The following is a 16,199-nucleotide window of genomic DNA, read 5'->3' on the forward strand; positions in this document are numbered from 1 at the left end:
CTCCTCCCACCCACCCTCCTGCAAAAATTCCATCCCCTATTCCCAATTCCTCCGCCTCCGCCGCATCTGCTCCCACGATAAGACATTCCACTCCCGCACATCCCAGATGTCCAAGTTCTTTAAGGACCGCAACTTTCCCCCCACGGTGATCGAGAACGCCCTTGACCGCGTCTCCCGCATTTCCTGCGACACATCCCTCACACCCCGCCCCCGCCACAACCGCCCCAAGAGGATCCCCCTCGTTCTCACACACCACCCTACCAACCTCCGGATACAACACATTATCCTCCGACACTTCCGCCATTTACAATCCGACCCCACCACCAAAGACATTTTTCCATCCCCTCCCCTGTCTGCTTTCCGGAGAGACCACTCTCTCCGTGACTCCCTTGTTCGCTCCACACTGCCCTCCAACCCCACCACACCCGGCACCTTCCCCTGCAACCGCAGGAAATGCTACACTTGTCCCCACACCTCCTCCCTCACCCCCATCCCAGGCCCCAAGATGACATTCCACATCAAGCAGAGGTTCACCTGCACATCTGCCAATGTGGTATACTGCATCCACTGTACCCGGTGTGGCTACCTCTACATTGGGGAAGCCAAGCGGAGGCTTGGGGACCGCTTTCCAGAACACCTCCGCTCAGTTCGCAACAAACAACTGCACCTCCCAGTCGCAAACCATTTCCACTCCCCCTCCCAGTCTCTTGATGACATGTCCATCATGGGCCTCCTGCACTGCCACAATGATGCCACCCGAAGGTTGCAGGAACAGCAAATCATATTCCGCCTGGGAACCCTGCAGCCATATGGTATCAATGTGGACTTCACCAGTTTCAAAATCTCCCCTTCCCCTACTGCATCCCTAAACCAGCCCAGTTCATCCCCTCCCCCCACTGCACCACACAACCAGCCCAGCTCTTCCCCCCCACCCACTGCATCCCAAAACCAGTCCAACCTGTCTCTGCCTCCCTAACCGGTTCTTCCTCTCACCCATCCCTTCCTCCCACCCCAAGCCGCACCCCCCGCTACCTACTAACCTCATCCCACCTCCTTGACCTGTCCGTCTTCCCTGGACTGACCTATCCCCTCCCTACCTCCCCACCTATACTGTGCTCTCCACCTATCTTTTCTCTCCATCTTCGGTCCGCCTCCCCCTCTCTCCCTATTTATTCCAGTTCCCTCCCCCCATCCCCCTCTCTGATGAAGGGTCTAGGCCCAAAACGTCAGCTTTTGTGCTGAGATGCTGCTTGGCCTGCTGTGTTCATCCAGCCTCACATTTTATTATCGTGGATTTATAAGGTGTTGCCTCAGGAGCCTTGGTGAATATCTACAGTGAACTTTGTAGGTGATACACACTGTTGTTACTGTATGCTGCTAGTGGAGAGTGTGACTGCTTGTGGGTGTGGTGCAAATCAAGCAAACTGTCACTGGATGGTATTGAAGGGGGTTAAGTAGGTTAAGAATTAGTAATAAGTGAAGCTAAAACTAAGAAAAAGGGCATCCAGACTATTAAGTTTAGAAGTTATCAAAAGCCTTGTTTGAGGAATAAATGATGCATACAAGAATGTGGAAACTATAACTGTAATATGCATGCTGTAATCTGTATAATATTTGAAGGTGTTCTGTAATTCAACGAGCTTTGATCTCTTTTAAAGCTTCTGCCCATGTACACGTGAAATAAGTGACCCTTATCTGCTCTTCTGGAGTCAACTATGAAATTGTCGAGTAGTATTACTGCAGTCTCAAGTTTCTGTTGGAGCTGCACTCATTCAGGCAAGTGAGGAATATTCCATCATACTCCTGCCTTGTGTCTTACAGTTAGTAGACAGTTTTGGAGACTTCGGAGGTGAGCCTTTTTAGCCTTTTTCCTGCTTTTGAAGCCACAGTATGACGAGTCCAATTCAGTATCTGGTCATTGTTAAGCCTGGATTTTAATAGCATTCAACAATGGCAATGCCATTGTATATCAAGGACAATGCTTAGATTCTCTTTTATTGGAGGTAGACATCAATTGGCACTTGCATGGTACAAATGTCATCTGTGGACATATTTATGGACAACTTTAACTAAGCTGGCATACTCCTGTATAAACCTACAGTTTGTAATGCCACTTCTCTACATTAGGATCAATATTTTCAATCGAGGCACAGGAAGTGGAAACAATGTGAATTCCCAAACAATGTAAATTCACCCCCATCCCAGGCCCTAAGAAGACTTTACACAACAAACAGATGCTCACCTGCACATCTGTTAATGTGATATACTGTATCCGCTGTCCCCGCTGTGGCCTCCTCTACATCGGGGAAACCACGCAGAGGCTTGGAGACTGCTTTGTGGAACACCTACACTCAGTTCGCAACAAACAATTACACCTCCCAGTTGCGAACCATTTCAACTCCCCCCCCAGCCTTGGGCGACATGTCCATCCTGGGCGTCCTGCAGTGCCACAATGACGCCACCCGAAAGATGCAGGAACAGCATCTCATATTTCGTTTGGGAACCCTGCAGCCCAAGGGTATCAATGTGGACTTCACAAGCTTCAAAATCTCCCCTCCCCCGACCACATCCCGAAACCAGCCCAGTTAGTCCCCACCTCCCTAACCATTCCTTCTACCTCAAGCCCCAGCCCCATCCCCAACCCACTAACCTCATCTCACCTCCTTGACCTGTCCGTCCTCCCTAGACTGACCTATCCCCTCCCTAACTCACCACCTACATTCACCTTCACTGGCTCTAACCCCACCTCTTTGACCTGTCTGTCTCCTCTCACCCTATCTTCTCCTGTATCCATTTTCTATCCGCCTCCCTCTCTCTCCATATTTATTTCAGAATCCCCTTCCCCTCCCCCATTTCTGAAGAAGGGTCTTGACCTGAAACGTCAGCCTTCCTCTCCTCTGATGCTGCTTGGCCTGCTATGTTCATCCAGCTTCACACCGTGTTATCTCTTGAATTCCCATAGATTTTATTTTCCTGCTTTACTGGGCCAGACTTTGAATGTGGGGTCAGGAACCCTGCTGAATTCTAAGGTCCTGACCCTGCACTTCATCTTTTTATACTTTACGTTCAACTTGGCTGACTGATTAGGAAAGAAATTCAGCATGCAATGAGTGGCACCAAACACTGCCTGGTACAAGCATCAAGAGGCTGCAAAAGCCAATGTAGGAGCTGCTGCTGCATTGCTAAAGGATGCAGGCACCTCCCTGGAGGGCTGGCAATATCTACATCAATGAAAAGAACTGTGTTGGGTTGATTACGGTGCAACATTGGTCTGGACTGGACTGGACCAGACACGTGAAGAACTGGAAAATTTTAATGAAAGGAAAATTTCTCATGTCCTTACAGTCAGCCTGACAACTATTCACCAAAAGACACCAGATTGTTCAGGTTTGCTGAAATAAAAAATCAAATTCAAAGGCCCCAAACAAGCCCCTAAAATCCCTTAAGTGGTACTTGATTGACAAAGAGCGGATTCTCTGTTCCACTCTTCACCCCTCCACCCCCAACTTACAGACACCCCTTCTTCTGATGGTCTTTGAAAAAGCAAAACTGTCCCAGGGATGTTGGGACCCCAAGATATTTATGACTGAGATTCTTCACATTCACACCAGGTCCCATTACAGTTGCCCTTTGAAATTCCAGCTCTTGCTGTCGGTTTGAGAGGGTCTTTAACTCGTGGTCTTTTCTTACCCTTGCTGATTCAGACACTGAAGGAAGCAGGACTTAGTTAAATTTGACAATGAAGACAAGTGGTAGATCATTTAATAAACATGAGTTCTGTTGTTCGATTAGTGAAAGGTGCACTTGATTGATCTTATGCAGCACTTTTTTGTGTTCTTTACTTACTTCCTGTTTATAGTTATTGAGTCAAACACATCACGGGTAATCTACATATAGCAACATCAAAACTAGTTCATGGTGAGCTACATTTATGGTAGTTTGAGCATTAGGAAAAGAAATTAAAAAGCTAGAGGCGACAGAGAAACATCCACAAACATCCAATCCCTCCACCATAGGCTCTCAGTAACAGTAGTGTGATCCACTGCAGAAATTCAAAGATCCTTAGCCAGTACCTCCCAACCCCAATATCACTTTCATCGAGAAGGACAAGGACAGAAGATACATAGGAACGCCACCACCTGTAAATTGTCTCCAAGCCACTCACCACCCAGACTTGGAAATGTATTGTTGTTCTTTCACTGTCACTGGGTCAAAATCCCAAGGATTCCCTCCCTAATGGCATTGTGGGTCAACCTGCAGCATACAGACTGTAGCTGTTCAAGAAGACAGCTCACCACTGCCTTCTCAAAGGTAACTAGCAATGGGCAATAAAAGCTGGCCAGCCAGCAACACCCACATCCCACGAGAGAATAAAAATGGAGGGAACAGAAAAATACAATGGAAAGTGGAATTTTTAAAAATGGAAATGTAAACAGAGGTAAAACAGGAACTAAAACTTAAAAGACCTGAGCTTGAAGAGAAAGAGAAAGAGAGAGCATGAGCATTTCAGGAGAAAGATATGGAATACCAGCTTTAAAATTATAAATAAAAAGAACAGAGATATCATGTTGCTGAGTTCACACTGAAAACGGCTCAATAAATCAGGATGGTACACTATTCAAATTATTTAGTTTATGTTCCTGTAGCAAATAGACTGCACTGATTTTGCAAATGTCAAGAAGCAATATACCTGAGGTCAGCAGAGTCTGGGGTTGTCTGCTGAGATTTCCTGCAATGGTCTGGGAATCCGTGGAGTCTGTTTTTGCCCTCAAGATGGTCGCTGTCATGATGGGGTTTACTGGAAGACATTATCTCACAAATTATTATAAAATATCAAGCATGTTCACAAATGCAAAATCATTGGAGACAGTTCGCTGGACTGAAACAGAGGGTTGCATTGTACAGCTGCCCAAACCTGTGAATTCGGAGGCAGGTAAGCATGTAAAATAAAACAGGTAATTAGCCACCATCCTCCTACCAATCTCCATCCTGTCCCCCATACTAAGAAGGGGTGAATAAAGTGTCAGGCGGCCCACCATTAAGTGGGCCCACTGAAGTTTGGAAGTGGATACTCAATTATCTATTAGAGACACATTCCACTTCCACTATAATTTTTCAGGCAAGCCTGCTCACTGGGGTCTTCAATCCCTGCCCACCCATTTACCTTCAAGTCTGAGAGAGCTTCCTTCCTGGTGAATATTTGTGCTCCCAACAGTGGCTGGTACTCTCCTTTGGGACTGCTGGGACTGTAGAATGCTGGTCAGTCCTATGGTACAGAAGCTTTCCGGGATTTGGAAGGAGGAAGTTAATTCCCTCACAGTTGAGGTTGTATGTTTCACTCTTCAGTAACTGTGACCATCCTGGGTGCTCAGATTTATGGTTGGCCTAGCTATGACCAGCACTTTTCCTGTAATTTACCTCCCAGTAATCGACCCATTAAGTTCATATCTCCATCTACAGGAACTCCCTGACCCACTAAATAACTCCAATATTTTCCATTATTGTATTATCGAAGACAGAATTTGGCTCATTAAGTGTGCATTAAATCTTTCAAAGAGAGAAATCCAGTTAATTCCCCTTCCTGGGCAGAATCCTCAATTATGGTGTCAAACTTTGGTAGTTCTTGTCGGAGAAAGCATGGCTTCTGTTTGGAGGTGGATCAGTTTTCCTTGCACAGTTATGTAATTCTGATTCTGAGCTCATTACACATGTACACACAAGGAAAAGGGCAAGTCTTGTGACACAGGCAGACAGGAAGTCAACACCATTCCCACGATTGTTCCCCTAAAGGTTCAAAGATCCTAGTGCCATTCATTGCCCGCAAGCCAGGAGCATCACTTTGGGCCAACATGTGCATTCCTGTCCTTCCACACTTCCCTGGTCAGCAAGCCTCCAATGGCTGGACAGACTTTACCCCTTAGATAAATTCAATGGGCTGTGCCTATTACACTGCAACTTTGCTCCTTCATTTATCCTCTGTACTTGGTCCAACTTAGATTGCCACCATGGGAGATTAAAAACACCCTATATCAATCCTGGTGTGGTGCAGCCAAAGGCTCCCCAAAGGGGTCAAAGCAGCAGCTTCTCACTCCAAGTACAGTAACTTTTCTGTTGCATGCTTCTTGAAAGCGATCGGGAATCAAGGCTCATATTGCTCACTCACAGAAAACTTAATTGGGAAGGAGAACATAATTCTAGTGAGCTGGTCATTGGATGAGGATTTATGACAGGCAGATAAATGCAAAACAGTTTCCTGACGTTCACCACTTGGAAGCTCTATAATGATAGGTAAGTTTGCTGAAGACAGAAAGATTGGCTGTGGTTGACAGTGAGGGAAGAGGTCTTAGGTTACAGGAGGGAATAGATGGATTGGTCAAACGGGCAGAGCAGTAGCCGATGGAATTTAATCTTGAGGAAAGTGTGAGGTGATGCACTTTGAAAGTAGCAACAAGACAAGGGAGTACTCAGTGAATGACAGGACACTAGAAAGTTCAAAGGAATCTTGGGCTGTTTGTCAAAAGATCCCTGAAGGCAGCAGGACAGGTTAATAAGGTAATTACGGCATATGGGACACTTACCTTCATCAGTTGTGGCACAGTTTACAAGATCAGGGAGGCCACGGTAGACTTGTAAAGGATTCAGTTCAGCCACAACTGGAGAACTGTGTGCAATTCTGATCACAGCACTATAGGAAAGATATGTTTGCACTGGAAGAGATGCAGAGGAGATTCACCAGGATAATGGCTGTGATGGAGCATTTTAGTTATGAAGACAGGCTGGGTAAGTTCAGGTTGTTTTAAGAGCACAGAAGGCTGAGGGGTGACCTGATTTTTAAGATGTTTAAGATTATGAGGAGCATGGACAGCATGGATAGAAAGCAGCTGTTACCTGTCGTCAAAAAGTGATTAACAGGGGGGCACAATTTTAAGGTGAAAGGCAGGAGGTTCAGAGGGGATTTGAGGAACTTTTATTTCATCCAGAAGGTGGTCAGACCCTTGCTTGCAGTGCCTGGGAGGACAACTGAGGTAGGAAACCTCATAACCTTTAAACTTGGATGAGAACTTGAAGTGTCATAATATTTAAGTGCATCACTTAGATCATGGCCACTAAGTGGATTTGTTTTTTCATCCGCAATGGTAGATGGTCCATTTTGTTTCAGTTGGTTATTTTCTATTTCTGTAATGCATCAGAATACTCAAATGTTTTCTCCCAATTTTAATCTTACTCCATCACACATGATTAAGAAAAACATAACAACATGACAGTTTCTTCACTTCCTTAAGTTTTTCATGTGACAAGAACATTTAAGAACAAGAAGAGAAAAGGAAAGTTTCATGAAGGAAAACAAGTTGCAAGAATGGAAATACAGAAGAGTAACAAATGGACAAAGAAAATGAAAAAAATGTAAGTGAAAACATAAATATACAAAGGACCATAGAAAATAAACACTGAAGATTAAAAAATCTGAACATGGCAGCTCACCAAATTGCAACTTGTGAGGTCAAGACTTCTGAATAGATTGATAATGAAATTTCTAAATATTGAACTGAAGGCATTACTGGAAGGTTATAATTAAATCTGCTAAAATACTTTACGTAGATAAACTTATGGAATGTTACTCACCCCAAAGGGAAGTTTCCAAATCCATAAGGAAATGTAGCTCCAAAAGCAGGGAAGCCTGCATTTTGAAACTTTTGACGACAAGCTCCCACGTAAGAGATTTTTCCAACCACAAAACCAAGAACTCCAGCAACTGCCAAACAAAGTACAAAGAAACTATTTGCCATGCATTCTTACTTGTACCTTAGGGATCTGGTGAGATACTCCTGCTCCCTCCAAAGCTAATGTAGAACTCCATGTGTCCACCCATAAGTCCACAAGACCATAAGAAATGGGAACAGGTGTAGGCTGTTTGGCCCCTCAAACTTGGTCCACCATTCAACAGGATCATAGTTGATCTGACATTCCTCACATCCATTTTCCTGCCCTTTTGATGTACCCAATGATTCTACTAATGATCAGGAATGTATCTATCTCAGCCTTGAATATACACAAAGATTCTGGGAGCTGTCTGTGCCAAGATGTTCCAAAGAGTCTCAATCCTCATCTCAGTCTCAAACTGACCCCCTTTATTCTGTGACTATACCCTCCAGTCCTAGACTCTCCCATGAGAGGAAACATCCTCTCAGAATTTACCCTGTCAAGCCCCTTAAAAATACTATATATTTCAATGAGATCACTTCTCAGACCTCTTAACCTCGTGTTGGAGTCCCAATCTGTTTAATCTTTGCTATAAGACAATCTCCCTCTACCAGGGCTTACCCTAATGAACATTCTCTGAACGCACACAGTATCAGACAAGAGTAGAAAGAGAGGAGTCAATGTAACATGAACATTAACCTCTTCAAAACCATTACTTTATTTAATGCTGGGAAGCGACAGTCTGATGTATGCTCATTGGCTAAGAGTACCTAAACTGAGTAAGATCGTTCATCAGCTTGATGTTGTGTTTGAGAGATGAATCCCTAAATTCACAACTGTACCATCGCAAACTATAACAATAACAACATACATTTATAAGAAATTTTAATGCGCTGAGGCAGTTAACAAGAATGACAATAATTCTGCATTGAGCTGCATATAGACATATCTGGACAGACAATCAAAAGCTTAATCAAAGAGCTAGCTTTGAAGAGAATCTTAAAAGTCCGCAGACAGCTAGTGAAGCACCTCAGTTTAGGGCCTCAATTGTTGAAAAGACAGCTGACAATGATATAGCAATTAAAATTGCGTATGTGTAGAGGACTAGAAATGGAAGAGTGTAGAGATCTTGAAGGTTTAGCTGGCGAAAGGATATTACAGTGATAGTGGGAAGGGAAGTTCCCTCCACTATTCTAGGTAAACAAAGACAAGGTGGACTGGTAGCAGCAAACTACCTCATACTGGTAGAGGAAGCATGTCCACAAGGTACCTGGAGGGGTCATCTGTGAAAACACCATATCCAGGGCTCACCATCACTTTCTCCAAGGAGCTCCACAATGCAGTAAGCAGAAAGAAAGATCTCAGTGGAGCACAATTCCCAGCTGTTATTCCGCTGAACTAGCGGAGGGCACCAAGCAGTGGAGCGCCTGTTGGTTGAGGTGAAAGAAACAACGTCGACGACAGGCTGTGGCCTATATTTTTCCCTGTTTTATTTGCCAGGACCATGGAGGAAATATCACACATGGAATGTAACGTACGCAATATAATGCTGCATTGGCCACACAAGTTAAAATAATTTGAATTTTCAGATATATCCTTTGTGTTTTGCAGTTTCCAGCACTGCTATGCACAGTTCAGTACTATGAATACAGTAAAACAATCTTACGTGCGACTTTAGGAATCGACCCAAATCTTTTCGAAGGTGAAAGAATTCCTACGTAGGAAATAGAAGAAATTATTTCAATTTAATCCACCGATTACTTTTGTTTGATTAAAGGGTACTTTTAAGGCTTGTAATTAGCTTCCTCAAACTATGAGGGCACTGAAAAGTTTTAGTCTCAAAAATAAAAAAAACTTTCCTTAGCAAGTGTTTATATATTCATCCATTAAAAAGAGAAAACTCTCTCTTCTATGAGCAGGCTGATTGCTTTTAAGACTAATTAATATAATTGTAGTCTTTTTGCCCTCTACATATCTCAGTGGTGATTCTTCAATCTTACTTGAACAGCCATGAACTTACCTTGCTCATTCACATAACTTCCTTCTGTGACTTACACACCAGTCCAGACACTCAAGATCATTAAGCTGCTGATTTAAAACCCACTCAAGGTCAATGGGCAGTTGTAAGTTAAGCAACATTGAAATGGTGCTCAAAATACATGAAAACAAAATCTACATCCATTTCCTTGGGACTTGCAGGGATCATCTGCCAAAAGTACAGTGGCTAAGCCAAAATAAAACAGAATGGAGATTCAATCCAACTTTATTCAACAGATTAATTTTAACAGAACATTATCAAGTGTAGCATGAATTGATAATTGCTTTTTAAAAAATATTACCTTTGTACAACAATCCTTGAGTAGCTAGCATACTTGCAAGCGATAAAGGCAAAGCTGAAAACAAGAAGATTCATAACAGTGAAATTCCATTCTGTCAAGACCAACATCAATCAAGGTTAATTATCCCAAACACATTGTGGGCAGTGAGCTAATGTTCCATGACTGAGGGTCATTAAGGAGATTTCCTGTTTTGTCTACTGATTGCTTACTTACATCAGAGGTGGAGTTCGGGGGGCAATGCTAGTGTCCTTGCCTCTAATCCAGAACTTCAGAATTCAAGTCCCACCTCAGGATTTGACAGCCAGAGTGTGTTATAAGTGTAGCCAAGAAGCTTGGTTATCAATCTGGAAACACTTCAAACGTACCGATAGCAAATGGTGAGTACAAGGGAGACTACTGCTCTGTTCAGAATCATGAGCTAATTATAGTGCGACAGCCTCTCCATGTTAAAAGATTCCAGAGGCAGAATCCTGCATGTCCAAGTGTTATCCTTGTTCTGAGGAACTGCCACTCTGACGCGACTTTATTTTAATCCACATACACCAGAACTCAATAGGACTGAAAAATGGCTGTAACTGGAAGTAATACATGGACTGCAGCAGTTCAAGGAAGTAAGTTCACCATCACCTATTCAAGGGCAACTAGGGACAGGTAATAAATGCTGGCCCAGCTAGCGACTCTCACAAATGAATTAAGAAACTACTGACATGGGTGGAACATGGGTTATAGGTTGCAGGTGAGCGGTTGAACGGGCAAAAGTTCTGATTGTGTCAGAAAATCATCTCCTAGTTGTCACCTTCTACGTTTTGCCCAGTATAGATCGGTGATAGATAGCCACTCTGCTCACAGGAGGTGAGTTAGCAGTTTAAATTTGTCACATAACTTAACTCCAAAAGTAAGCTAGCAGCTGAAGAAGGCCAGTGGTATGCAGCCTTCAACTGTGATAATACCAGAGCAAGGATAACTCATTGCTTTGGTGAGACCACAACTGGAGAATTGCATACAGTTTTGGTCTCCTTATCTGAGGAAGGGTGTTCTGCTTATGGAAAGAGTGCAACAAAGGTTTACTGAACTGATTCCTGGGATTTCAGGACTGACATATGAAGAGAGACTGGGTAGGTCAGGACAACATTCAGTGGAGTTTAGCAGAATGTTGAGTGGATCTCAAAGTTACCTATAAAATTTGAACAGGATTAGACAGGTTAAATGCAGGAAGGACGTTCCTGATGACCAGGGGGTCTACAGCCAAAGGTGACAGTTGAGGGTTACTGGGGTGGATCTTTTAGAATTTAGATTGAGGAGAAATGTCCTTACACAGAGAGTGATGAGTCTGTGGAATTCTCTGCCACAGAAAGTAGTTGAGGCCACAATATTGAATGTTTTCAAGAAAGAGTAAAGAGATTAAAGGTATGTGGAGAAAGCTGGAACAGGGTACTGAATTGGATGCTCAGGTATGGTCACGTTAAATTGAAGAACAGGCTTGAAGGGCCAAAATGCTTATTCCTCCTCCAGTTTTCTATGTTTCTGTGAAGTTGAAATCTTGGGATTTAACCCGGCAAAGCAAGTTATTTAGTTGGGTTGGTTTCTTTGCAGCTGGAAGTAAGTGAAGAAAAGGGTCAGAGAGCACTCTTTGTGAAAGCTGGAGAGCAAGAGGATTACTAACTGACATCACACCCACTCCCAGCTCCTTCATGACCAGAATGCCCACCACCTCCAGATCCCACTCAGTAGCAAAATTCCTCACCCCTACAGTGAGGCATTGCATCCTGTACAGGATCAAATACCAACCCTCGATCTGGGAATTAGAACCCTCTTTTGATCAAAATCTTCTGGCCCCTCATATGGAATCAGGGTTTGGATCCAGTTGGTCCTGCAACCTCTTCTCCAGTATTCCTGTCCAAATGGAAACCAATCAGGTTGACATTTAGTCAGCACATCTGCCATTGATGTACAGAACAAACTGTGGCCTAGGTCCCACAGCTTCCACCTGCTAACTAAACCCACCTCCACTTTTGACAGGTCAAAAAGCTACATTTTCCACCCTATTATCAGCACTATTATTGTCAGAGATCAGGGGATTATGTGAATTTGACAAGGTGCAAAGTCAAGAGTGTAAAAACTAGACAATCAGGTCAAGTATAATTGTGTGACACAGATCTACACAATAATCACACCCAGGAGTATACATTCCATGCTGGTTATTCATAGGATCACAGTCACTTTAACCTGCTTAAACTTGCAGAAAACTGGAGAAAAGTTAAAAAGATCAACAAAGGGTGTGACAAATTATCAAAAATAAAGCAAATAAAACTTACCCCTGTACCAGAAGCTTTCACTCTTGCATTCCCTTATGATCTTGCCAACTTTCTCATAATTATGTCTGTTGACACACCCATCCTGTGTATACAAAGTCAGCTGTTTAGTCAGTCATAAACAATATCATATTCTGTGGATGATTAAACTGTTTACTATTATAGCTACCACCAAGAGGATAATAAACAAAATTAACTAAACTATTTCTCTGATGATATTTCCGTATCCTGTAGTATTTGATCATCAGTTTCAATATTCATCCATCAGCCTATTCTCAATTAAGACTCCAAACCTACACAGATCTAAGTCCACCCCTGCCCAGTTTATGGACAACATTTTATCACATTCCATACTGTGTACTTATCTCAGCATCTGATGAAGTTGGGGTGGGTGGGAGGGTGGGGGGAGGTCTTCTTGGTTCTCCATCATACCAGAATAATACTTCTGAATGGTGTTCATAATTCAGATTTATTTTGAAAAGTGCATATTTTCAGTGGAAAGGAGGGGACATTGCAATTCATTATGGATTGCTCCAGAAAAGTGAATTCATGGACCTATGGTCTCCTGTCCTATAACATGGAAGTTTATGGATAAGTTACAACACAGACCAACCCAATGGTGTTAATGATTTCAATGGAATATTATGTTGTCTATATTCTGTCTTTATTGGCTGTAGTCAAAAGTGACATGACACCAGGTTACTTTACTGGCTATAAGACAGAAGCCTGTGCAGTGAATGCCTCACGGTAGAAGTCATACGTCTACAGCAAACCAAGAGGCACAGTATTTCACTTCTACCCTAAACATATCCTTTCCCATACAAGAAAGGTTAAAATAGAATTGCATTCATTATTATTTACACTGTCAGTTACCTAGGTGACAACTGTTCTCATGCACCAGTGGTTTGTTGTTCCCAAGTGTCTCTGCATGTACATTGGCACAATTTAAAAACTGTGTCTGCAGTCCCTTAAAAGGTACATGTATGTGTTCTCATTGACAGTTCATCAGATGGTGTTTCTTCTCTGCAAAATGTCATTCCCAGGTCACTTGTTGTCCCAGGAACTGTGATTCCATTTCTGTTGATGAGGTGCCATGGACCTCTGGGTTTGATGGTTAATCTGTCATCTGTGCTAATGGTAGGGTCACAACTTCCTGATTGCCACTTGCATTGAAGGACCACGTTCTCCAGTTCGGTCTATGTGCCTGTGGATGTATCTCTGGTTGTTCACGTCCACTGCGTACAATTAAAGTAACAACATTACCACTTGGACTGAATCTTGTTGAGAGCATTTAAATGTTTGTACCTTGATTGGCTTTCTAATGCTCAATTTTGGCAACAGCTTGGCAGTTTCATCAAAACAAAATTTGGCTTTCTGCTCTTTTACTTGGATTTTGTCATTCTTGTCTGTTATTGTTTTGGACTGCAGTCATTTTGGTTGCTATTAGAAAAGTAGTTTAGATGTGACATGATGTTAGTCTTTGGTCTGGACAATTTTCCATGCTCTCACTAAGTGTGTTTCTTCACTTGAGGCTTGCCTTGAATTTGGTTCTGATGTATTTTTACAATTTTGTTATGACCCTTTTGTCAATGTTACTGCCACCACAACCTGATTGAGGATAGTGTGGAGCTCATGTGTGGTGTTGAAATTCCTAAACGATTGTGAAACATTTGCAAGGAGATTTACTAGGATGTTGCCTGGTATGGAAGGAAGGTCTTACAAGGAAAGGCTGAGGGACTTGAGGCTGTTTTCATTAGAGAGAAGAAGGTTGAGAGGTGACTTAATTGAAACATATAAAATAATCAGAGGGTTAGATAGGGTGGATAGGGAGAGCCTTTTTCCTAGGATGATGACAGCGAGCACGAGGGGGTATAGCTTTAAATTGAGGGGTGAAAGATATAGGACAGATGTTAGAGGTAGTTTCTTTACTCAGAGAGTAGTAAGGAAATGGAACGCTTTGCCTGCAACGGTAGTAGATTCGCCAACTTTAGGTACATTTAAGTCGTCATTGTACAAGCATATGGACGTACATGGAATAATGTAGGTTAGATGGGCTTGAGATCGGTATGACAGGTCGGCACAACATCGAGGGCCGAAGGGCCTGGACTGTGCTGTAATGTTCTATGTTCCTTCACTTGTGAATTGCAGGCCATTGGCACTCATCACAATGTCTAGAATATTAGACGTGTGAACAAATGGTATTTGGGCATTTAACAATCACACTGGAAGTCATTGACTTGAGCTGGTCCACACGTAAGTAGATGGTAAAGTAATCTATGGTGACAAGATAATTAGTTCCTTTGAAAAGGTCTACTCCCAGCTTCATCCATGGTCTGTCTGGGATGTTATGTGACATCAGTAGTTCTTTGGCTTGCTTAGCTTGGTATTAATAATTAGGCCTGTTCATCCAGCTGTACACCTTGTCATCTCATTACTAGGGTGTGATGGGTCTTTGATGATGTTAGCCACCTTTCCATGGCAGCGAGCTTTGTAAATAGAGTCCATGGATGAAAGGTTGGTTTCCATGATGGTCTGGGCTGTGCACATCATCTTCTGTAGTTTCTGACGGTCCTGAGCACTTGAGTAGCCATACCAGGCCAATACGCACCCGGGCAGTATGAACATAGAACAATACAGTGCAGAACAGGCCCTTCGGCCCTCGACGTTGCGCCGACCTGTGAACTAATCTAAGCCCCTCCCCCTGCACTATTCCATTAGTATTCATATGCTTATCCAAGGACTGTTTAAATGCCTCTAATGTGGCTGAGTTATCTACATTGGCAGGCAGGGCCTTCCACACCCTTACCACTCTCTGAGTAAAAAACTTGCCTCTGACATCTCTCTTAAACCTATCACAAGCTGAAGTCATCATCCTCGGAAAAAGACTCTCACTGTCCACCCTATCTAATCCTCTGATCATCTTGTATGTCTCTATTAAATCCCCTCTTAGCCTTCTTCTCTCCAATGAGAACAGACTCAAGTCCCTCAGCCTTTCTTCATAGGGCCTGCACTCCAGACCAGGCAACATCCTGGTAAATCTCTTCTGCATGTTTTCCAATGCTTCCACATCCTTCCTGTAACGGGACGACCAGAACTGCACGCAATATTCCAAATGAGGCCGCACTAGCTTTCAATGTTGCATCTGTAGAAGTTGGTGAAGGACCTCTTCGACATGTCAAATCTCCAAGCCCCCTGAGGAAGGAGAAACGTTGTCATGCCTTCTTGACAGTTGCATTGACTTAGGAAGCCGAAGATGGGTTGTCGATTATCCTTTCTATCCTTCAGAATGTTGCCCATACAGCCTACTTCAGCTTCCACTCTTTGTACGACCAGATAATTCCAACTGTTTACCCAAAATATTTTCATTATTTCATCAATATTTCCTTTGCCCATCTCTGAAACTCTATGTTGAATGTTGCCAGTTTTAGCCGCTCCTAGCTGAACTTCTGTGGTGCTGTGTAAATAAATAGTTAACATTTTCAGTCATGCAGAACCTTACTGATAATCCCTGCATACCGAGTATGCTGCAATGGCCAGAGAGAAACACATGGGCTGCAAACTGTGAAACTTGAGGTCTGAACGAGAAAACGTTAAAAATTAGTTTCTTTTGGTTAAAACCCTTATTCCATGCAACAATCCACATGCTGACATTATTTAAAAAAGAAAACAGTTTTTCTGTTCCTTTTATGCACAGCCTGTCTCTGCCTCCCTAACCTGTTCTTCCTCTCACCCATCCCTTCCTCCCACCTCAAGCCGCACCTCCATTTCCCACCTACTAACCTCATCCCACCTCCTTGACCTATCCCCTCCCTACCTCCCCACCTATACTCTCCTCTCCACCTACCTC

At 43.2% G+C, this 16,199-nt stretch overlaps 1 protein-coding gene across 2 annotated transcripts in view; it reads right to left on the bottom strand.

Moving 5' to 3' along the window:
* ociad2 (OCIA domain containing 2) overlaps positions 1-16,199 on the bottom strand; it is a 30,252-nt gene that overhangs the window by 12,005 nt on the left and 2,048 nt on the right. The window contains exons 2-6 of one of the 2 annotated variants that reach the window (XM_048542622.2): positions 12,356-12,437; positions 10,041-10,094; positions 9,368-9,415; positions 7,624-7,753; positions 4,691-4,798 (exon numbers count right to left, since the gene is read on the bottom strand). In XM_048542622.2, the coding sequence (XP_048398579.1) occupies positions 4,691-4,798; positions 7,624-7,753; positions 9,368-9,415; positions 10,041-10,094; positions 12,356-12,437 (422 nt within the window). The remainder of the gene's footprint in view (positions 1-4,690; positions 4,799-7,623; positions 7,754-9,367; positions 9,416-10,040; positions 10,095-12,355; positions 12,438-16,199) is intronic. The other variant, XM_048542631.2, reaches the window with a different exon arrangement.

This window comes from Stegostoma tigrinum, chromosome 1 (assembly GCF_030684315.1).
Source record: "Stegostoma tigrinum isolate sSteTig4 chromosome 1, sSteTig4.hap1, whole genome shotgun sequence".
Classification (NCBI taxonomy): Eukaryota; Metazoa; Chordata; class Chondrichthyes; order Orectolobiformes; family Stegostomatidae; genus Stegostoma; species Stegostoma tigrinum.